At 40.8% G+C, this 24233-nt stretch overlaps 1 protein-coding gene across 22 annotated transcripts in view; it reads right to left on the bottom strand.

Moving 5' to 3' along the window:
* ADGRL2 (adhesion G protein-coupled receptor L2) overlaps positions 1–24233 on the bottom strand; it is a 371310-nt gene that overhangs the window by 116087 nt on the left and 230990 nt on the right. For all 22 annotated transcript variants that reach the window (XM_027683320.1, XM_027683316.1, XM_027683326.1 and 19 more), the window contains one exon: positions 11769–11941. In XM_027683320.1, the coding sequence (XP_027539121.1) occupies positions 11769–11841 (73 nt within the window). In that variant the 5' untranslated portion in view covers positions 11842–11941. The remainder of the gene's footprint in view (positions 1–11768; positions 11942–24233) is intronic.

Raw genomic sequence — 24233 nt, 5'->3', positions numbered from 1 at the left:
GAAGCTGAATGGTTTCCTCTGCACAGCTGAGGTTTGTGAGGTGGCCTTGATCAGCAGAAAAGGATGGCGGAGAGGGTGGAGGGAGAGGAACAGAATGACAAAGCTCCAAGACAACAGCATTACTCATTATTATCCGTGAATGATCTGGAAACTCAGAGAAACTCAGAGAGAAATTCGCTCCATGATGATGTCTTTAAAATAAAGTTGACAAAAGACAAGGAGATTCATGACCACAGTACTGTACTCCAACGCCTAAAAATATAACTTAAACACTTTTTTAATATCCTAAGCAATAAGTCAGGAAATATCTCCTGGTACTCAGTGAATAATTCCCAAGTGTCCACTGTGAGCAGGCTACTTTGTGCCTTTAAGTATTTTGACACCTTCCCCTGCAGCTTCCAGTACTGACCAGCACTGAGAGAAAGAATCTGAAGGATCAAGACATAACCAGGCAATTTCCATTCCTGTAAAAATATATGCACTCCTAAAATCCCCCAAACTACCTTTGGAAGGGCTAGTTTATCTGGGAAGTGAACCCTTTGGAAAAATCTTGTTTCTCTCTCCAGGACAGAAATCAGAGGCGACTCTGACATCTCCCCAGCCACGCCCTTCCAAAGACACACAGACAGTCTCCATATCCACACTTGGAAATCCTTGCAGACAATTTGGGATGCCCTTCACCATCCTCATAACTAAATCAAGGAGACTCAGGCTGTAGATGCTCTGACTTTAGACGACAGGGTCCCACAAAGGAACATTAATCACGTTAAGAGTCAAACTAGCACTAAATCCTGACAAAGAATGACACTTTTTAGACCCATTTTCCCTCTAGAAAAGCAAATGCTCACTCAGCTGGCACAGTGGCTCCCCAAGTTTCAGTGGATGTACGGATCTCTGGGTTTTTTTCATCTATTTTAGGGTGAAACACTCTGACAGCTCCACCATGAGACATCTCTCTCCCACTTCTCCAGTGCCCTGGTTCAGGGAGGTGACTGGGGGAAACCCCTTCCTAAAAAAGACACTGTCTCCTGCCAGTCCTGCTCCAGGATCACTCCAGCCCAGAGGTGCCAGAGATCAGCCCTGGCAGGGCAAACATCCCCCTGCCCAGGGAGGAAGGGCACCCGAGCCTTGCCCCTGGCAGCCCTTCCAAGGCACACAGCCTGCTGCAAACATCTTCTGATCAAACACCAGGCGTGGAGAAGCTGTAACACATCTCCACATGCTCCAGAGACATTCCTAAATAACTTGTCAGCAGCACTAATTGAAAGTGTGCAGCGTTAATACGTTAACAGCAGACTTATTGTCAAAAATATGCATTTTTTCCATAGAAAAATGGAATTTGTCACAGGGGAGGAGAGATACGTGTGGATCTATCATTATGTAATTTTATTTTTAAGTAGTTATTTGGGATCTTATTTAGAAATCCCCATTGCACATTTGAACCATGTGCTTTGTAGGTGTTTCTTTTTTCTCCCCCCCTTTAAACAGCATCAAAGCCTTACATTGTCCTCACCAGAGGTACTTCAGGTTCTGATCTGCTAAACACACAAACACCAAAAACCACTGCAGTGCTTCCCCTGAAGTATCTGTAAGGTCTAGGTGTGTACTCCAGTGACAGGGGCAAAGCTGACAGCTCAAAAAGCAGATTTAATAGTTTAGGTTGCAGCCATGCTATTGTGCTGTCAGCAGAATAAGCACTCCTGTAACCTTCAATATTTTGGTTGAGGAAACCAAAAAAAGTTGAGCTTGAAAAACAGAGGAAAATCAAAATTAAGCCGTCTAAGCCCAGGGAAGTTAGTCTACTATCATCAAAAGCAGACACCCACCTATGCTGCTGATCTAATTTAGGAGGCATGACTTTATAAATGCTCAAAGAACAAAAATGAAATTTTAGCTGAGCATGTATGTACACACTGTCAAAATGTATATCTACATGCATAAAAATACCTGGTTTTAAACTCAAACTATGCAGGGAATTTTTTCAAAAATTAATTCCCAATGAAGGGTTTATATTTGTGCAACTAATACAAACAGGAATTGATTCCAGAGGCTTTTATTCCAGTACCTCCTTCACTTCTAATTCCCCCAGGTTATCTTAAGAATGTAGGATAATTTAGAACTATTTTCATGGAACAGCAATTCTAAATAAACAGGATATTGCAGATGAGAGCTGTACGTCTAAAAATGCCTTCATGTCTAAAACATGAAATATCATGCAGTAAACACAGCATCTTTTAAATAGTTAACTGGCATAAATATATATTTTAAGAAGTCTTTTTAATAACAATTTTTTAGTTAACAAGCTTCTAGTAAAAGCCACCTCATGCAGACCAGGGTACCAAAAAAATATGCATTTCTCTTTATAGAGCTCTTGTTAATGCTCAGGAGAATCATCAGTGGGTAACTAACACCACACTATCAAGCTATAAACGTTGCAAAAAATTCTCAAAATCCTCAATAATGAGATTTCCCTGTGTTATTTCTTCACAGTGTCATTGGTAACAATTCATTGGCCCTTATCAGACAAGAGTTCCCATTTTCTATCTTTCCATTTTAACCTGCCTAATCAGTTGAACAAAAGTACTTTATGTAAAATGATTCCTTTAGTTGCCTTAGCTACAAATCCCTGCAGTATTGTATAATTGAAATCTACTCACGTAAGTTAGGAATAATTAGGACCCAGAATTAAGCCAAACACAAAGTTAATTCAAATAGTCAGCTGCTGTCATTTAAATGGTTACAGAGTTTTATTGTTGCTTAACATCTTTAAATGCTTCTCAATGCACTTTCCCTCCTCCCCCTGTTACCATCTGACTCCTTACTCCAGGTGGAAACAGGAGCAAGGGAATAAATTTTGCTTAGGTCACAATCATCCATACCTTGGCCAAAGATTTTCTATGCTAAAGTTTGTCCCTGTTATTGTCCCTAGATTTTTGTATTTTATTTTTTAATGAGCCCTATAGAAAAAGGAAATAAAGAGAATCAAAACAGATGAAGCTCTGAGGTGAATAAAGTCAGAATTATGGAGCCTGTTACAAATGGCATTAACACGATGACAAATTTCTAATAGCAAATATTCAGAAAGTCTCTCTTCATACTTAAAAAAAACTTATTGTAAAAAGAAGGTAATATACAAATACAGTTAAAATGGATCCATAAAAATCCAAGAGCTAGAAAATAACGCATCAAAGAGGTAAGGTCAAATATCCTAAACTGGAGTTGTTGTCAGCACTGGGTTAGGACTCTGTTGATTTGACAGTGTGAAATTCAAAACAATTTATGCAGCAAATTAATTGCTATACACATTTATATATATATATTTATATATAATTTTTATATATAAAAATTATAACAAAATAATTGCTATGTTATTACATTCCAGTGTGACTGGTGAAGGAAAGGCTGCTGGTTAGAGGTTATTTCTCGACTTTCTGTCAGCACTTAGTTTACACTGCAGAACAAAACACTGTGTATCATCAATCCTTCCAAACAGTCTACACATGGATGACTTCCAGACTTTTGCATTGTGAATTTTTAAAAATGTACAGATGCTTTTTATAGATATGAAGAGAGATATATATACATGTATATCTTTACACTAGCACAAAGATTTAAAGTGTATTACTGATCAGGATTTAAAGTGAAGGCCTAACCCAAACAGTTTATGCATGATATGCAATGCTGATACGTTTTGGGGTTTTTTCCAGCTGGTGCATTAATACATGAAGTGATGCTTTGTGGACTCCATCCATCTTTATGGGTAATAATCCACATCACAAACCACCCGTTTGCCCTCTAGTCCTTTCCCTGCCTCACTCTTCACGCACACCAGTTTCATCTGCTGCAAATTAAATGATGCAAAAGCACGAGCAGCAAACTGTTCAGGTTTGTTTACTAAAAGCATATTTATCTTAAGCCACTAGAAAGCATGATCAGTTCTCAGCCACAAACCCACATTTTTCCAATAGACTTTCGACGGCGCAGAATAAAAACCAACTTAATTCTTAAAGCAACCTTTTGTAATTATTGAAAAAGGCAAAATATTAAGGGCAATCCAATAAGTTAGAGAAAAGAACTGGGGCAGCTCAATAAGAGAAATTAATGTGAAATACTTTGGAAGGCAGAGCAAGTCACATGCAGAGACAAACAGGATCAGCAGCAGCAGCCAAATCTGACTGAAGCTCATTCAAAAGATGGTTAAAACAGAAGTGATATGAAATAGCACTGAAGTCTATAAAAGGCAAACATTCCTCTCTGCTTTTACAAGTAAAAATGCAGCACACAGGCAAATCTGGCTTCAGTGTCAACTTCCTCTCAGGTTTCCTAAATGAATTACTGGATTCAAATTCAACAGGAAAATGGCTCAAACAGCACCTCGCATTAATTGTACCTTCTGCTGGAACAGAACAAAAGTACCCAATTCCTGAGAGAGAGATCACAATCTCTGATGAGGGAGAACACAAAAGGCAGCTTTCCTTCCATCCCCAAGATCCCTCATAAAACTCACCGAGCGCTGTATCCAACAACTCAAAGTTATGTGGTCCCCCTGGGTTTCTCACATGTATGGGTTGCTCGGGCAACAGATGAAAAAAAAAAATTCATTTTGCTTCCCAACTAGTCTCCCCCACACATCTTTTATGCGCTGAGACAACATCAGGGGTTATTATACTGGTATAAATTGAGAAAACAAAAAGAATGAGACACTCCCAACCGCCTGGACTGGGCCGAGCTCGGAGGGAAGAACCAGGGAATCTGCCCTGCCACCACCAACACCCTCGTGGACATGGATGAACTGTGTCCCTGACTGAGAGAAGGAGCCATAAGCTGAGCCAACATCTGTACAACTCTATTTCTTTATACTTCAAAAGCAAGCGAGGAGATGGAGATTACACAAACACAATTGGGTTTGAAAGCCAGCGAAGTGGCTCAAGACTCTCTGTGGAAGGGCAGAAATTTGGGACACCTTAAGCAAAAGGATTTTTTCAGCTCCTACCTATATTCAATTTATCATGCTGTGCCTGTGGATTTCAGGTATGGCTCATTTACAGTCACCCATGCAAAATACACCCTCCGTTAAAAACATAAAAAATGTAGTAATCCTGAAAAAAACCTGGATTGTGATTGGAAAAGTATCCAGCATTCCTGAGCCTCATTCAAAATCCCAATCCAAACATAATAAACAAACAACAACAACAACAACAAAAAGCAATCAGAAGGAGCAACTATATTCTTCCAAACAACCAACATTAATGAGTAAATATGACACTAATTAACCATTGCAAAAGGCCAGAGAGTTTTTAAGCATCTCTTCCACACTTTAAGGAGCTTCTACATTATGAAGTGCATTTGTGACTAAGAGTATGGATGGACAAGCCAAGAACTTCTCTCTGTGAATGGTTTCATCTCCTCTTCCTCAAGTAACACAGCCTGGAACACTTCCACAAACACACATGAAACATAAATCAGAGTGTTTGCACGAGTCCTTTTTGTGCAGTGCTCTCATTCTACACACACTTCCTGCTACTGAGACATCTGCACGACACACAATTAGCACAAACTCCATTACCTTCTGTGCCATTGACTCACAGAGGCAGACCACGAGCATCAATGGATCCACTTGCAAGTATAAAACCCATTATGTGCCCGTAGAACTTGGCAACAAATATTAAATCTAAAATCATTATACTTTATGATAATTTTTATAATCTGATCATAAGGAGACTAAATGCAATAAGAAAGCCAGTGCTCAGGCATTCATTGATATCAGATGCTTCAGGCAGTTATATTTCCATTATACACTATGACCTGCAAGTACAATATAAAGACAATGTTGTTAAAACTAAATAAAAAACCTGGCTACTAAGACAAGCAGTATTCTTCCACTCGGCAAAAAACAGGAAAGAAAAATAATTCAACATTTTTAAAAATACAACTTCTTCCTAAAAAAATAAATTCCTGTAATTTTCTGTGTGTGGTAACAGAATACTAATGAAGCCTATTTGGTTTTTTTTATAAAAAGACATGCATGTCCAAATTCTGCTACCATGGAAAGGTACCTTATTATAATAAACTAATCTAAAACATACTCAGATTTATATTTAACGAAAGAAAAGCCCCTTAGGCAACGATGTCAGTGGAGCTGAAGGACAAGTGAGTCCCCTCTCTCTCCCTGCAGTGGTCACTGCCTTGCCCAGAGACCCCTCAAGGTTACAGCAACTACAGACAGGAACTCAAGCAGCAGCTTAGAGGCCTCTGAAAATAGAGCATCTACCCTTAGCACAGCAACCTTCATTTCTATCATTCTAAACATTACAGGGCTCCTCTCTTCTTCTGAACAGAGCTTGGGAATATGCAAAATCTCCACTCATAAGGGAGAATGTTTTCCAGTAACTGAGAAGACAACATATCAGAAGAGTAATACTATTACTCATCTCATAGTAATTATGCATTTATACTCTCTGCTTAAATGTTAAGACTCTTACATTAACACCTCCTAGCAAACTCTCATTTAAATGTTAGTACAGTATTTAAAATGGTTCTTCATGCATTTTTCTACATGGCTCTTCTACATTTTAAAACAGTGGTGGGTTTGCTTTGGTTTCAAAAATGTAATGTTGGAGCACAGAATCCTGCAGACCTCACTGCCTGGGGAATATAAGAAAAGGATATTCACTGCCAGCATGTTAAAGTACCCCTGGATTTTCCGGGCAGTCTGTCTGCCTCTATTACCTGGAAATGCAATTGAAAACTGGAACATTCTTCTTAAAGAAGAGGTTCGTTCTTGCTTTACAGCAATTTCCTTTTCAGAAAATGTGCTGGGCCTACATCTCCCTCAGCAAAGGAAAAAGAGGTGTCCCAGATCAGTAAGCACCAGCATGTCCCATGGCAAAATGGCATGGTCTGCCAGGACAGAAAACAGGACCCAGGGCAGCAGCTGCTCTCTGCAGAAACCCAACTGCTCCCTTCACACACATCTTAAACCTGAATAACCTGCATTAACCAACTGAGAAAAAAACATTTGCTAAAGAATCATGAAACACATCAGGTACAGAGGACATAAATGAGGATTATCAGTGACCCTCCAAAGGGTGAGCAACAACTGCCTGCCCTGAGCTGGGTGTGCCCAGGGATGCTCTGCCAACTCCATAAACTGAGTAGTTCCTACTAACTGGGTGCTTCACAGAGCTCCCACTGAGATAAATTCCCTGGCTGGAAATTAAATTGGTGCTCCTGTTTGCTCTTGCATGACTCCATAATGGATTTCGCTCCTTGCAGAACCTAAATCCACTCATTAACAGAAGCTGATTTCTACTCAAGTCCAGGGGACAAGTTTTTGTTGTTTTTTTTTTTTTTTAATTTCTATACTGAGCAAAATCCTACTAATACCTCCTAATAAATGTGTGGGAAAACTGATGTGCTTTTACAGTTTGTTCAGTACCTGTGGCCTATGCCTGAGACACTCCATGTCTGAGTGGCTTGACAGGAAGTTGAAGATCTGAAGCAATACACTAAAATAGCAAATATCTTTGTAGTGGCCCAACGTCCTTTATCTGTATTTATTATGTCTTTTCTTTAGTAAATGCACTAACATTAAACATGCACTTAAAACTGCTTCCAGTTTAACACTCAGCCCTTTGGCTGGCATAACTGGAATTTATAACAAAATATCTTTCTCAGTGTAATGTTCATTAAAACAAACATTCAGAGGCAAAGACAGGCTGGATTTCTTTAAAAACATTAATTCCATTTAGGAAAGCAGAATTAAATAGATAATGTAAGCATGATGCTTCTTCCTTTGGACAAAGCATAGATAATAATTCACAAGAAAATGAATTAAAATTGTATTAAGCCTTGATTAAAATAGAATGTAGGCAAAGAAAATTATTTCAGTGCTTCCCAAGCATTTGTGCTTTTCAAGCAGCAGAAGAGAATGAAAACAAACAGCATCAAAAGCCAGTCAAAAAGGTGGACTTTGCAAGCAAGATAAAGCTTAAAATATCGAAACCTGCACAGTCCAAAAACCAATCTTCACCAGACTGTTTAGCTCTGACATCTTTTTTTCATATGCATATTAGTGTATCTGTCTTAACTTGCTTGAAGAGAAACCAATAATATGTATAATAAGCTTTCTACTCTGCTTTGCTATGGAAACAAGGCATGTGTGATCTCACTGTCTGACTTTCTGTATTTTCTCAGATAATTTTTAACTTGTTGGATGATTTCACCTAATTAGGAAGGGGAGGGGGAAAGAAGAGAAGAGGAAAAAAAAAAAAGAGAGGCGGTGTCAAAAGTAATTAATTTGCTGAAGTTTGTATAAAACAGGTAAGTAAAGGTGCAGGACTCAACTGCAAGGGACTGAGGGGGGCACGAACCCCCTCCTGTGGGGCCAGAGAGACACGAGGGACACAGGATTCCATGGACACGGGATTCCATGGGCACGGGCTCTGATGGACACGGGATTCCATGGGCACGGGGCTCCCATGGACACGGGCTCTGATGGGCACGGGGCTCCCCGTGGATATGGGGCTCCCACAGACACGGGATTCCATGGACACAGGGATCCCACAGGCACAGGGCTCCCCATGGACACAGGTTCTCATGGACATGGGCTCTGATGGGCACACGGCTCCCATGGACAGGGGATCCCATGGGCACGAGATCCCACGGACACGGGGCTCCCATGGACAAGGGGATCCCACGGGCATGTGCTCTGATGGACACAGGGCTCCCACGGAAACAGGATCCCATGGACATGGGGCTCTCATGGACACAGGGATCCCACGGACACGTGCTCTGATGGGCACAAGGCTCCCACTGTCACGGAGCTCTCATGGACACGGGGCTCCCACGGACATGGGATCCCACGGATATGGGGTTCTCATGGACACAGGGCTCCCACGGGCATGGGGATCCCATGGACAGAGGGTTCCCCATGGACATGGGCTCTGATGGGCACGGGGCTCCCATAGACATGGGCTCCCATGGACATGGGCACTCCCATGGACATGGGATCCCACAGGCACGGGGCTCCGGCACAGCCATGGAGGGAGCTCCCTCTGCCCCAAGGCACTGGGCAGGACTCCCACAGCTGCTGCCCATGTCCAAACCAAAGCCCTTCCCCAGGCAGTCCTTTCAGCCTGCCTTTCCCAACAGAACTGCAGCAGAGTATGCTACACACAGCCTAGAGCAGGATATTCTAGGAAAAAGGGGCAGAAAAATGCTTTCAGAAATGACATTAATATTTGAGCTCATGACTTCAGCTCTTCATTCCCTTTTCCTCTCATCTTTTCCTCATTTGGGGCTGCAGTGCTTGCTGTTGATGGCAGTAACAACATTTTTCGGCCCCGTGCACAACAATATTGACCTGCTGTTGATCAGATCTATCAGCAGTGTATAATAACTCAGTGTGCTTTTCCCCTCCAGCTGCTGGCACTTGTCTGTTCCAGGTGCATTTTAACTGAAGGGAAGGGACTGCTTCAAAAGCAACCCCATCTGGACTGCACAGCCAGGAAAAACAAAGCAAACCCAAGACCTTTGTAACTGAAGATACGACTCCTGTCTGGATAGGCAGCACTAAAATAAAATTACAGCCCTGGTATAACTGTGCCTGCTTGCTAATTCCCTGGTGAGGTAAAGTTGGGGCTCTGTGAGAGTAATGAAGCCTCTTCTTGATTGGAAAATGTTTCATTACATGAACAAATGAATCATTTGTCCACACCCAGGATCTCCCCCCTCCCTTCTCTCCATTTAGCTGCACAGAAACATTAAAATGTACCAGCAGGGCACTCGGCCAGGTTTGATCTCCCCCACGAACTGCAACGACCCACACGTACACACAAGGTTCTATAAAAAAACTCCTGTTCCAAGCAAAGAGAATTAAAGATTTTCTTATTTCCACCAAAAGTTAGATGCTCTTATTTTAACCTTTGTTCATGTTCGTACTTCCAGGCATGAAGTGCTACTAAAGCATGTTATACTTGGCATCTCTTATTACTGAAGCAGAAGGCAATGTAATCTTGTGAGAAAGTGTAATAATGCAGTATTCATTTTGCTTCTGTGGCTGGAAGCCAACTCTATATTAATATTCATTTCCAGTATACAGAGCCACAGTATTTCATTTATTTTAAGAATTTACAATTAATTTGGTATGATTCTGTTATCTGCTCCCAATTTCCTTTCCTGTTTCTTTTAGCTGAAAAAGCAGCTCTTGTACAGGCTTTAAAAAAGTAAATTCACAACTGAAGCATCAGAAGATTGCTACTGGCTACTACAAGCAAGAAAAACAGGGACAGAACAGAATGGACTTGAAATATTACAGATGACAATGAAAATTAACTATCTGCAAATAGCAAAAATTCAATCTGCAGAAGTTCTGAGTTGACTTTTTCCTTTCCAAACTCAGCAGATAAAATCCTCTTTTACAGCATGCTCTTTGCAACTTTAACCAAATCACAGAAAGTTGTCTGCTCTTCCCTTCTGATTTCAAATGTTTTCAACCACCACACAGCATTAAACTGCAAGTGCCTGAATCTTTGTGAAATGCACTAAATATACGAATTTGAAACAACTGCAAGAATTTAAAAAATTCCTTAGTATTTTAAAACTTCAGAAAAAAAAAGCCCCCATAGATGTCTCTACTACATAGGTGTCTACACCTTTGGTTTCAAACCAGTGCAACCACTCTTGCAATGCAAGTGCCTTTATAATTAACCCCAGTTACAACCAAACCAGCCAGTCAGAAGGCTGGTAATTCCAATCTCCCAATCCACATTCACCTTTCTTACCTGGGAGAGAGGCTGAAAAGCATTTTACCTTTTAGCTGTCCATCCCTACCTTCCTATAAAAGTCAGATTATAGCCCAGGCCCCAGACTCGACCAACACGGATGCACCAAGGAAGCCAATATATCACATACCAATTACTGAATAATGGGAGATGCTGTTTTATTACTAAACCAATCTTTTCACCTGCAATCTAGTCAATCAAAATGCTCACACCCAGAAATATCCTCAAGTTCTAGATGAATATTTGTCATTAAGAATTCATAAACCATGTTTTCCTGTTTGTTTGTGTTTCTCTGTTTATTAAAAGGGCCACAAGAACAGCTGGGGAGACAGACTAACTGGATAAAGTAAAGTTTATGAAGAAAAACAGAACAAAGGATAGATAATGCAACTTTTTAAAAAAAATCCTTTTCCTTCCTCATCTCTTTAAGAGCTATTTTAAACACATTTGATAGTAGTGAAGTATTTTTCCCTTCTCTAAAAAAAGCAAGAATATTTTCAAGTAGATGTTATTTTTGTATGAACTTTTGAGTTTTATTTCCTGAAATTTAACTTGCATAGTTCTAATATTAACGAAGTGTTTGCAATTTCATTTTCATCAAGCCAAATTAGAAAAGTAAAACAGGTATTTCATTTTCACTATTTGTTTTATATCACGTTTAACGTATCTATACATTCCTTCTAAATTGTTGTGCAATGAAAATAGAAAAAGGAAGAACGAACAGGAAGAATCCAAAAATAAGGCACCTACCAATCAAGGATATTAATACCGGCACTTCACTTTAAACATATGACACTATCAAAACCAAAAAATATCTTTTCTTTTTTTTTGCATTAAAAAGGGACAGTTTGAGTCTCACAAATTAATATATGCTAGAGATACGTTTAGTTTGACATCCTCAAACTTCAAGTGATCTGACAGAAATTAACGTACAGTCCATTTAACTCATCTGCAAACTCAAGTAAAAAACAAACTAAAGCTTACCTTCAGTACACTGCAGGAAGCTGACAAGGAGCAGAAACCAAAAACTTCGCATTCTGCAGCCAGAAGACACCATTATTGATCCCTGGAAGAATTTTCTTTGTATTCCTTAATGAATCCAGTTATAAAAGCCCAGCATCATCGAAACCAGCGGCCTGCATTATTCATCTTCATACCTGGAGCAGCAGAGGATTTGGAAGGAAAAGAGAAAAAACATTCCATCACTTACTGAACGCCAGTAATTCAGAATTTCAAATTTTACTTGACACGAACTGGAAATTTTTTAGTAAAACTGACAGAACACCTGCACTGTATCTGGGAATTCGGCGGGTCTGTGGGATGTAATCTCTCAAGGTCAGTGAACACTAAACAGAATGCCAAATAATGATACAAAAGTTAGAGCTGAAAGCATGAATGTTACTGATGTACTTGCAGTAAGACATGAAAAAAACCCAACAGGAGAACGTTTCCTCTGAATATAAGAAACTGGACGTGCAGATGAGTAAGTGAAGCTTTTCCCACTGCCCAAATCTGACACAACCTGCGTTCCTCTACCCCCAAGAACCACAGTAAAATTAAATGTAGGGCACTGCCATATTTCTGAGGGATTTGAAACATGGAGTGGCTGAGAACAACTCGGCAGTGATGCTGTGCAGGGCTGCTCCTTGCTCCCTGCCATGGCTCCAGCATTCCCTGCTACACACACATTCCCTCCTCAGATGAGAGAGGCAGGAACAGCAACTCTGCTGACAAAGTCCCCTGTTTGGTGAGGAAGCCTCTTCACAGGACTTTACAGTTATCTGTATTTCTACCCAATAAACACCCTCAGAGAAAAGGGAGTCAAGATAATGGATCAGACTCTCCTGTCCTCAGTCTCGAGCAAGATTTGTCTCCTACTGAGAACCATGAACTGAACTGCTCCTGTAAACATGTACCAAAGGAAGAATTCTTAGAGCTAGCATTTGCATTTGAAAAATATAATTACAGTGATAGAGTGCAGTAGCTGTGATAGAAGATTTGACAGCAGAGTGCTCCCTTTCTCTAATGACTCCATTCTCTCACCAGCCAAATGAGTAACCACGTACACCCTCTCCCATATCTCACTGTGTGAAGCCAGGTCATGCTTCAGCCCTGCCTATTAGAGTTTGAGAAGCTCGAGAAAAATTAACATCCACAGAAAAACAAATTATTTTTAAGTAGAAAGCTGGCTGTACATATTATAGATATATGAAACAATTTAACTTTCTGAACATTGTGGCAAAAACAGATGCAAAGAGCTGAGCCTGACTCACACTGGCTTGGTCTGCCCAAGATGAATGAACAGGGCTGAGATATCTGAAATTAGTGTTACTTTAAAGCCATGTAACAATGACTCTGTAAAAATTTAAGTGGCAGGATCCAAGGGCCACTTATGATTCTCACGAGTACTGGAGCACGTCGAGGGCTTTAAAAATACATTTACCCTTTTGGCAAGGAGAGCTGGAAAGGATGAAGCACACAAAATGCCAGATAAAGAACTGCTATGAACTGCAGATCATTTTAAGAAGCAGAAAGTGTGACACTTTTTATAACAGTCAATGTTAATCGATGATAAATTTGTTCCCTGAGCACACAAACAGCAACAAGACTGACACTCACTATTTTCCAGCAGGAGAGTCAGGAAGAGACAGTCCCATTGTATCTCCAGATCTTTCACACTGGGCTGAGAGTGTTTTGCAACCAAAAGCAAATAAATCTAAAAATCCACAAAGGATGCACTGCATTCAGCAGAAATTACAATTGCAAAGGAGCTCCTGCTGAGTAAAGAAGAAAAAAGTGCCACCACGGTCTCTCTGAAAAAAACCCTGGAGATAGTTCAGCTAAAAGCTTGGGAAGAGTTTGGATTAATTTTTCACCTGTAGCACCCAAAGGAAAAATCATAAAACTATTTCACACACACCACAGACTAATCAGCATAATTTCAGTGAGCAATCAGAATAATCCAAGAGAACAGATGACAAACAATAATGGCTAAAAGTGAAATTAAGTCAGCCTTCTGATTGCTCCCAGTCTGTCCAGAAGATTTTGGCTCCCCGAGACTCAAGTTTTATTGTTATTTCCATAACATATCGCTGCACTCCCAGATTTTGAGACATCTTCCATCCACTTCAAGTGGATAGTGACATACCTGTCCCTTATCATCTTCAAACTCATCCCTTTCTTGGGGGCCTTTTTTAAATTGGGGGGAAGGAAGGAAAGAGTTATGCTAAAAACAAAAACAATAAGCAAAGCACCACTTGAGGGGAGACCAAACATCTCCCTAGAAAATAGCTGCAAAATGTTTGCCAAAAAATGTATGCCAAATACTCTTCCCTTTGTCTTTTTTTAATTGAGTAAGAGTTCTTGACCTTGTAAACTGAGGTAGCTATTTTAATGAGAAACTACAGTTTCTGAAAGGATATTGATGTCTTTGTGATAGCAAAAGCACAGAAACTATTAAGAATAAATGCAGAATATTTTAAAGGACAAATTTAAGTGTTTAGTGCAATATATTGTTCTCTTTAGATTGCTGTAGCCTACAGACATAGAATTTAACTCACTATGCTGCTGCAAATAGAACTGAAAATAAACTAACCAGCCCCTACCAAATTATCAGTAACACATGTTTTTCTAAAAACCCAAGAAAAAAATGAAACAGTGTTTAAAAACTGATGCAACAGGGTTTGGTTTCGCCTCTTTTCTTTTGAATAAAAATCAACATGTTCACAGCAAACCATTTTAGTGCAACCTCTGCCTTTGAGAAACTCTGCGTGGCTCCAAGTAAAAGAACACTGCGGTTCTGAACCAACCATTCATCAGTGTAACAAAAGCTAAACCTGGAAAAGGCACCCAGACATGAGCTGGAGCCAGGGAGCACTGGGACTGCAGACACTGCTGTCAGCCAGTCCCTCTGCCCATCCATCCATCAGTGACAGGGACACTGCCAGGGGCACCTCAAAACAACAACAAAGCCCAAACCAAACAAGCAGGACCAGGAAAAGATGTGTTAAGTTACTCCTCTGCAAACAGAAAAAGGAGACCACAGCGAGTGGTTGTGCTGAGCAAATAAGTTATTTCCCCTCGGACCTTAATAAACCTTTTTCTCTGGATCTCTGACTGCTTCGGCTCCTGGGTGGGGCAGAGAGAAACTCCCTCCAGCAAAAGGCTGCTTGAATTTCAGAGGGCGACAAAAGCTGCCCAGAAAATTCCAGTTGTAACTTAAATCCCTACCTCTGGGCCATACTACAGTCTCCCATAGAAAAAACCCCAGCCCTCCACTGGAATAGAGCTGTTCACCTTGTTAAGGTTCTTCTCATACGCGCCGGCAGAGAAGGCGAGATCAGGCACGGAAATGTTAATGTTCAAACCTGTACACTGCAAAGGCACTGGGCATCTCTTCATACTGTATTCATAAGCTGTGCTCCAAGTCCTGAATATCTTAGTGCCCCTGCCTTGCTTCCTTGTTCTTCTGTGCTTCTGAAACTTCTCACAGCCAGAACACGGCCGCTGCAGAACACCCGCCGCTCTTGGCCATCCCTCTCCCCGCAACATTGCTCAAGAGCACCCCAGAGATAAGAGAAAGCTGCTCCAAGCATGCTCCTTGAAATACTTTTATCTTTGAAGAGAAAGACCTCTGAAGGACCGCCGTGTCCCAACTCTACTCTGTTTAACCTTCCCAAGGTTTTATTTTCAAAAGCCAAAAAAGGGTCTTTTAAGAGCTTCTGGCCAACTGACACAGCATGCTCAAAAGCTGCCTCTTCCCTCCTGTTCTATCCAGCTTTGCAGGCAATTAAGACAAAGGGGAACACAGAGATCTTTCCAGCTAAGCAAAGATGTTTTTCTTTAGCTAGAAGTCTCTCAGACTAATGCTGATGTATTTTAGGGTATAGTGCTTAATTTCCCGAATCATCTTAGGAACACTGCAGAGCACTTGCAACCCCGGTCAGGCTTTAACATCCCCATTGCAGAAATAAAATTTATACCAGCTTTACAGATGATGAGGCACAGACAGGTAAGGAACATCAGCCACGGCTGCACAGCTCGTACGTGCCAGGGAACCAGCAGGACCCAGGCAGTCCTCCCTGTAAATCCTGTGTGACCCACCTTGCCACACATGCAGCACCCCCAGCGCCTCTCCTAACCCAGTTTATGAAACCAAGTAATTCTGTAATATATCTGAGACACTCTGCAGAGGAAAGGAGGGGGAAGAGGAGGCAGGGGTGAGTAGATATATATTCATACAATATAATAGACTACTTAGTCTCCTGAGAAATCATGTGTCCACGTGCCTTCCCATCGTGAGGCTTTCCCAATTTAAAAAAAAAAAAAAAAAGTTAAACTTCCTATAATCTGTAACATTAGAATTTAATTAGTGCAGTATGATTAGTAAAACTAAGCTGCACTAGTAAAATACCAGAATGAGACTAATACTGTTTATGATCCAAGAGCTACAGTTTTCTACTTATCTGCAATGAGATCCAGCTCTACTTTTCAACATTGAACGTATCGTCGATGCATTCAATATGAGTTATTCCCTAAGTTTTCAATATGCTTATTCAAAAATTGATTTACATTAATAACTCTGCATTAGTGCTGCAATATCTGATTGCAGAAAATCTAGTTATGTGTTCTGGTTATGAGACCTTACAAAAAAAACCCTGAAGACTCCATGCTGATCTGGTACCCTCCTTGTACTACCTATGGTAAACAAACAATGCCTGATCAGCTGCAATTAAACAAACTGCATATTGCATGGAGAAAGGAAAGGCTAACCCTGCTCTGTCTAAGATGTTTAACAAAGACTTCGTTTCCATTAAAACCAATTTAATGCTCAAAAGGTAGCAAGGAGTCCCTATTAATTGTCACCTTGAACATTGGATTTCTAACCCAAAACATCTCTTCCCAAGTTGCATGGAAAGAATACAGTATCAGGGAAGGGAAAAATTCAGTAAGAACAAGACTTGACCGAGGTCAGCCAATCCTGCAACAAAAGAAATTACTTCAATGCGTTGAGCTGTGCTGTGCTCTGAAGCCACACGCCCATGCCTGAGGAGTGCCTGAAACAGGACACAATAAACGTATCCTAAATTGAGAAAGACCAGGGCAACACCCACCCCACAGCAGCCCGAGTTCCCAGCTCAGCAGTGCAACAGATCATTCCAAAAACCCAACCCACCCCAGCAAGATGTGCCACTGGCACTATTTTAACAGTGCCACATCACAGTCTAGTCCATCAGTCCCCAGCACCTCCGTGGTCTGCTGCAATCATTCACAGAGAAAATAAACAGGACTGGAGAGGAAAAGACAAAGATTTCCTTTTCTCATCAGCGCTCTGGCTCAGCTGGGCCTTGCTGCCGTGTTTTACGGGCACAGCACTCGGCAGTCCCTGCCCAACCAGCCGGCTCTGCCCCTGCTTGTTAGCACAGGGTAAAGCCTGGACACTCGAGGGAGCTTTCATTCAATAAGCCAGCAAAGTAAACCTCTGCTAGCGCTAATAAGAACGGCTTTTTTTTGGCTCCAGGCACTCTCCTTTTGCCAAGCCCGAATTTGTCTCTGTGCCTTTGGTAACCGCTGGGAATCCAGGGGGGTGTCACTCCATCCCCATGGCAGATTCCCTGGATTTCGCCGGAATCGACACCACGAGAACACCTCCACTTTCCACCCCTTCTGCCCTCTGTGTCACTACAGCTTCCTGGGGACTCCAAGACAAATCCCCCTCATCCAAAGGGGAGGGGAGGGAGAGGGATGCTCTAAGTCCATTACAACCGTTATCGCTGTAATATCTTAGTGTCACGCTGAGCGTGTTGAATATGCTGATCACTGTGGACACCAGAGGCACAGGCTGGGGCTGTTTGCCATTCTCTTCATTAAACTGCAAAACAAATAGCTCTCATTTTCAAACCTATGTAGGACAGATTTTATGAACATCAAAAATAAACACAAAAATAATGAGTATCTGTAAAAAAAACATTGAGAACCGTATGACAAACCAAAAGAAGCGACTGTAACAGCTGAAGGAAATTCAAAGGCTTTTCAAACTTCCCAGAGAAGAGAAATCCTCAAAATAATCTATTTATATTAAAGATCTCATTTCTCTCCCTTGGAAAAAAAAAAACCAACCACTAGACTGACATCAACCAAAGACACAGCAGTCTTGTAAGACAGGAAACTGTTTGCTGACAGCCTTGACAAGGCTCTGCAAAGGCCCGTATTTCTCAAAGCTGTTATGCCACTTAGCTGATCTCTTCTTTTTTTTTTTTTTTTTTCTTCCCATCCACTGTTTTTCACAGCTGAGAACTTGTTTGAAGTGGAAGCAGACAGAAAAAAACAAAACAAACAGAGCTAAGTCCCGGGACTGTGGTCAGACGTGTCGGTACCTGCGAGGCGACGTGGTGTTTCTCTGACTGACTGCAAGGATTTCAACACACCTGACCTGCTCCATGGCTGCTCAGCACTGGGCTTAAGCAGGGAAATGAGTTCTGGTATTGATTCTCAATCCAGCTCTGGGGCCCCCAAGATAAGGAATATGCAGACCTGTTGGAGCAGGTCCAGAGGAGGCCACGAGGCTCCTCAGAGGGATGGAGCACCTTTCCATGCAGGCAGGCTGGGAGAGATGGGGATGTTCAGGCTGGAGAAGGGTCTGGGGAGAACTTAGAGTAGCTTTCTAATACCTAAAGGGACCACACAAGAGCTGGAGAGGGACTTCTTACAAGGTGTAGTGATAGGACAAGGCAGAACGGCTTTAAATTGAAAATACAGATGAGACGTTTGGAAGAATTTCTTCGCCCTGTGAGTGGTGAGGCACTGGAACAGCTGCCAATGCTGCATCCCTGGAAATGTTTAAGGCCAGGCTGGATGGGGCTCCGAGCAACCTGGTCTAGCAGCAGGTATCCCTGCACATGGAAAGGGGTTTGGAACGAGATGATAACTTAAGGTCCCTCCCAAGCCAGGCTGTTCTATGATGATCTGCTTTTCACAGCTGACACACTGAAGGAAGACAACTCCACAGACCAGCACAGAGCCAGCCAAACACCCCCGAGTCACTCGCTTCCAAAATAAAATCAAGTTGCAGGCAAGAGCAGCCAGGAACACACTTTTATCCCTGCACTTGCAGCACTCCTGCCCACGCTCTAACCAGGTTAGTGGGGACTGCACAGCCCCAACACACTGGCCCTGCCAGGGGATGGCTGTGCTGCAGCCTCAGCATCAGCTATTCATGCACAAACCTCAGCTGGGCAGCACCAATTCCTCAGAAACTGCTGCGCTGAAAACTTCCTCTCTAGGCACGTGCCAAGGAATATTATCAAAAAGATTCATGAAGGTGCTGGTTTAGCATCCATTTCAAAGCAATCATTTTCTATCAGCTGTACTTATGATCATATTAAGTGCTCTGTATTCAATATAAATTATATGGTTCAAGTTTCAAGAGCAAGCTTGAGCGTGCAGCAAAATCACTTTTGATTGTTTTAAAAAAAAAAAATCCATCAAAAACCTCCGTTGTTACCAAAGAAATACCAAGTATTTAAACACAACTGAAAAACATTTATTATTTTTAAAAAATCAGAAGCAGCAGGCACATAGATACACTCACCATGCACTGGGTGCAGCTTGTGGCAGATCTTTGCTCAGAGAGGAATATGGTTCTAACATTAAAATCTGTGAGACCACGGCCTAATCATTGTGCAGTGAAATATGAAACAAAATCAATGGTGGCACCTAAGATGCAATCTCTGCTGTGTTTGGCTCACTGCACTGAATCCTTGACTCATAAATCATTGTTACTAGCCATTCAGTGAAATCAATATTCAGATTCCCTCTTGGTCTATACATATGACCACTAAATGAAATAATAATGACCAAAATCTGTCATATATTAGGTTATCAATATTACCAAAAGGGATTTCTTGGGAGCAATGAGGTAATCTAGGATAGAATACATCAGATGAGCATGCACAGAAATGTGAAAAAACTGCGACTATATATAGACAGTAGGAGAAAGTTATTTTTAAATATCTCTTCTTCCGTCATATCCTTAAGTATTAAAATTTATCACAGCATCACAACAATGCATTTTATGAAAGACCATTTCAATAATGCATGCTTTTAATTATGCTTTAAAACATGCTGTACTTAAGCATTTTTCTTTTTCTTCTTTCAAAGAACCCCTTCTTAAGTCATTCCTAGCTTTGCCTCTTTCCTCTGAAGCACAATTAATATTGCAATGGCCAGAGAGTTGTGTTTTCTTACCAGCAGCCTGACAGTCAGAACATTCTGAAGAACCACATTTTAGTTCCACTAAAAATCACCGCCAAAGAAACTTCTAAGAGTAATTCCACAAAGCTGCCATTTTCCAAACCATTTAGTTATTAAAATGTAGTGGATCGTGTCTTGCAGAGAAACCTGAGAAGTTCTGTGTGCTACCATCCCATGCTCGGCCAAGAGCCACAACTGAACTCGTCATTTTGACAGCAGAAGAAGGGAAGAAGTCTTGAACTACTTTCTAAGCACTCAAAGAGATTCTCCAGGCAAGTATGACCTCCAGGAAGAAATTCCACTGAATTTACATGAGCCTTTGGAGGACTTGTGTGTGCACTTCAGACACACAGAAAAAGCAGCAGACGGTGACAGGAGACACATCTTTCAGGTTCACCACTGTTACACACCAGCAGCACTTAGAAGGCTGAAAACTCTAATATCATGAAATAAAAATCAACCAACTCCCTGTTTTTCTGCCCTCATAACAAGAACTCCAGGGTGAGAAGCCACATGTGACATTACTGCACAGACTGCACCTACACACAAATACACCACTGGATTACACAGCTACTGCTTGCACATCACCAGCAATGTGAGAAACCTAATATCTAATATTACAATGCAATAAATACGGCAGATAAATCTTCAGGATCTATTCAGAAAGGGCCTGTTTCTGCAGTGAAACAAAGGATTCAATTCTGTCACTGCATGATGGGCTCTGTAAAGACAGAGCTGCCGAGGCATCTGATGGTGCAACTGCAGTTAAGAGTGTTTTCTTGTACAATTTAAAGAGCAATGAACGTTCAGGTGACTCTCCTTAACCGTGCAGGGCAGCTGAATGATACCAGTCATTCACCAGAGCTGTAGCATTCCTTCAGTGGAGGTAAACTGGGGTCTTTTTTTATCTATTCAAACTATAACAGATAGAAATTATTTCAGGTAATTTTTTATTCCTTTTGCAGGAAGTCTAAGCCAGGAAACTAAAAAGATGACATGTGGAGAAGTCAGGAGCAAGAAGAGCTCTAAATTATAGTTCTACAGAAAGGTTCCTTCCACTGGCACTGCCACTGTTCAAAACCCTTCTCCCCAGCAGCCCACACAACACTTTCTCCTCTGCAGGGAGGCAGAAGGAAAAACAACCTGTATTGTGGGAACAGCGAAACAAAATGTATTGTGGGAACAGGGAGGGTCTTTGCCGTGCACGGTGAAAAGGGAAGCGTGGAGTGATATCTTTTAAATATTAAACAAAATGGAATATGGGTGATCTCCAGCACTGCCACGGCGAGCACTTGAGGACAAGGTACCCTGGAACTGCTTTCAGGCAAGGAATTTTTTAAAAGTATTCATTCTCTTTAAAGTATTCAAGAGAATGAACTCTTTTCACCGGAGTGACTGAAAAAACATTATATTTGCCATATATTTTAACTTTTTTAAAACCATCCACGCCGAACAGATGAAATTTAAGATACAATTTTAACACGTTTTTCAGCAGTAATGTGACCTCTGACATTCTGCAGTTTCATCAAGCAGACCAAGAACTCTGTATCACACATTAACAATTTCTTTTAAGTAACATAGGGCTCGGTGGCTCAATGTGACAATGACACTGCTACTTTTGAAAAAAAAATTCATATTTTTCTTTAATTCGGTTACATTGTGATTTTAGATGAAAATTTATTTAGCCTTTCATGATTACAAACACTCGCTGGCTTTTATTTTGTATTCTTTTACTAGAAATTAAAGCCAATTGGTATTTTATTAAAACCCTGCTCCTTCAGACATTCTGCTGCAGTTCATGAACTGGATGTGCAACTAAAGAAAAAAAATAAGTCTACATTTGTCTATCAACAGTATTTATAAGTGAGAAAGTGGAAAGATTACAAAATTTTAATAAGAACATTACATTATAGCAGCAATAATCTAGGTGTTTTACTGGGGAGTGAAGTGGATTACCGTAAATGAAATTTTAAATGTCCTTTCCATTTTACAGATAACACAAAATGACTCTTTTCATGTCTCCAGCGATAAGGATACATGTGCCACACATTTAAATAGTGCCTTCACCCTATCCAACCCTGCTCATGAATTAATAATTCAGTGACATTAATACAAGAAGATAAATGATAAAGAGGTTACAGCAAAAGGGCCAGTGGTACACATATACTTCTTTTAAAACAGCTAATACCTCTCTGCCAATTACAGTTAGAACTTTTTAACAGTTTTCAATGGCATTTTTACAATCTAAATAGCAGCTTATGCACACACAATTTCACACAACTCAAGCTTAATAAATCTCCTGCTGCTACCAAACAATCATTCCGGGGGATTAAAGTGCAACATCTGCTAACATTAATAAGCATTTTACATAGCAATATGTATAAAAGCAGTTGCTATCAGTCTTCTCAAAAAGCTTCCAGACTGGTTTGGCATAAATTATACCTTTATTGTTCAACTGGTAACTTCAGCTCACGGCTACAATAAGGCAGCTTACACAATACTTACACTTACTACACTAATGCTATCTAGCAGCAAAACCCAACAAAATGATATACTGACTGCAATTATCACGTGTAGTGGAACAATTTTCAAAATATTTGAAAAATAAACCAAAAAAAAAAATAGTACGTATGCAAAGAATTTCAGGTAAGAACCTGGTAAAGTCACATAATTTAATATCAGAAGAAACCAAAGCTACCAATCTGCTTGCAAGAGACAATTTCTCTCCTTACACCAGTTATACCTTTCTAATCCACCCTGGGCTTTTTTATTTGTATTTCTACCCAAGCAGCATCTACTGTGGAGGAACGGGTGCCTTTCCAAGGAATAAAATAAATACCGAGGGGGTTATTTAATTAGGAATTCCAGCAGACATTTTTAGGTGGAATTTGGCAAGTGAGCAACGCTCTGGAGTCGAGAGACGTGCAACATCAGCCTGAGCCAAGAACACAGTTGGCAAAAGCTGCCCCAAACTCTGAGGTGCAGCCCTGCCAAGGCAACTCCAGCCCTGCAGCTCAGCTGTGGGCAGCACAATGCCAGGGCTGCCAATCACCCCTTCCCTGTAGGGAATAAAACCAACAATAAATAAATAAAATAAATAAATAAATAGATAGATAAATAAAATAAACGAAACTCTAGCCGCTGTTACCAGTTTATTAGAAAGCAGGTTTTAAAATGCTTTAAAAAAAAAAAAAAAGGTGAAGCATTTCAGGTTCTTCCTGTGTAAGCCCTACAATCTTAGTATTTTTTAGAAACTGGAAAGAATCAATAATAGTCAGCTTTGCAATAATAGATATTGTAAAGCTTAGAATACTTTTTTCTGGCGCCCCAAGATAATTTTGTTGTGTGGACGCATCTGCAAGTTCATTTCTTTCTTTTATGAAATGAGAAATTCGTATTAAAAATATCCATATACATAAAAGAACAGCAAACTGGATCAGATGTGTATGTAGACAATATTTAATATACATTTTTAATTATCAATTAATTCCCCTGATTCTTCCGTTATGATTTGCTTGAGCCTGATTGTTTTAACGTTATTTTCTAAGTCAAAACAGCGCTTTAAAAATTATTATTATCGTATTCTCCTGACATCGCCCACATTCTTACTTGACACTTTTTAAGAGAGATGAAGAAAATCAAAGCAGTGAGATAATAAAAGATTCCAGCAATGCCAGTGCTGACAACCAGCACTCAGGACCTTCTGATGATATCAGGCTTTAAAAAGCACCCAGACCCAGGGCTGAGGCCAGGCTTAGCCAAGAAAATAACCCAGGCATTTAATGACAGAAGGAAAAAGCTTAAAACAAAAAGGTGAGGACATTTAGTATCTGCATCTTCCTCCAGCTGCTGGTTTCTTTAGGCTGAAGCCTGCACCTGAAGTTCCCACCCATATTTCCCAGCTGGAATCGCTGCTGCCGGAGGAAGCACACGAGGATTGGGAACCCTCCATGCCACAGTCTGGCTTAATGCAGCTTGAATTTTAGATTACCCTTTTAGAGGAAGTTTTTATTAAGTTCCTGTGTGCTGCCTGTAAAACCACGGCTTTATGTTCAAGTGACAGATTCTCAGTTTTTTTGTTTTAGAATAAAATGACACTGGCACAGGACTTTCCTTCCCGGCTCTTCCTCCGCCCGCACTCCAGTCCTCCCATCAGACACGTCCCCTCCATGTGCGAGCCTGACACGTTCTGGAAGA

Source organism: Neopelma chrysocephalum, unplaced genomic scaffold, assembly GCF_003984885.1.
Source record: "Neopelma chrysocephalum unplaced genomic scaffold, ASM398488v2 Primary Assembly neopelma1_64, whole genome shotgun sequence".
In the NCBI taxonomy this organism is placed as follows: Eukaryota; Metazoa; Chordata; class Aves; order Passeriformes; family Pipridae; genus Neopelma; species Neopelma chrysocephalum.
The sequence above is the reverse complement of the archived record's forward strand: the minus strand, read 5'-3'. Positions and strand labels throughout refer to the sequence as shown.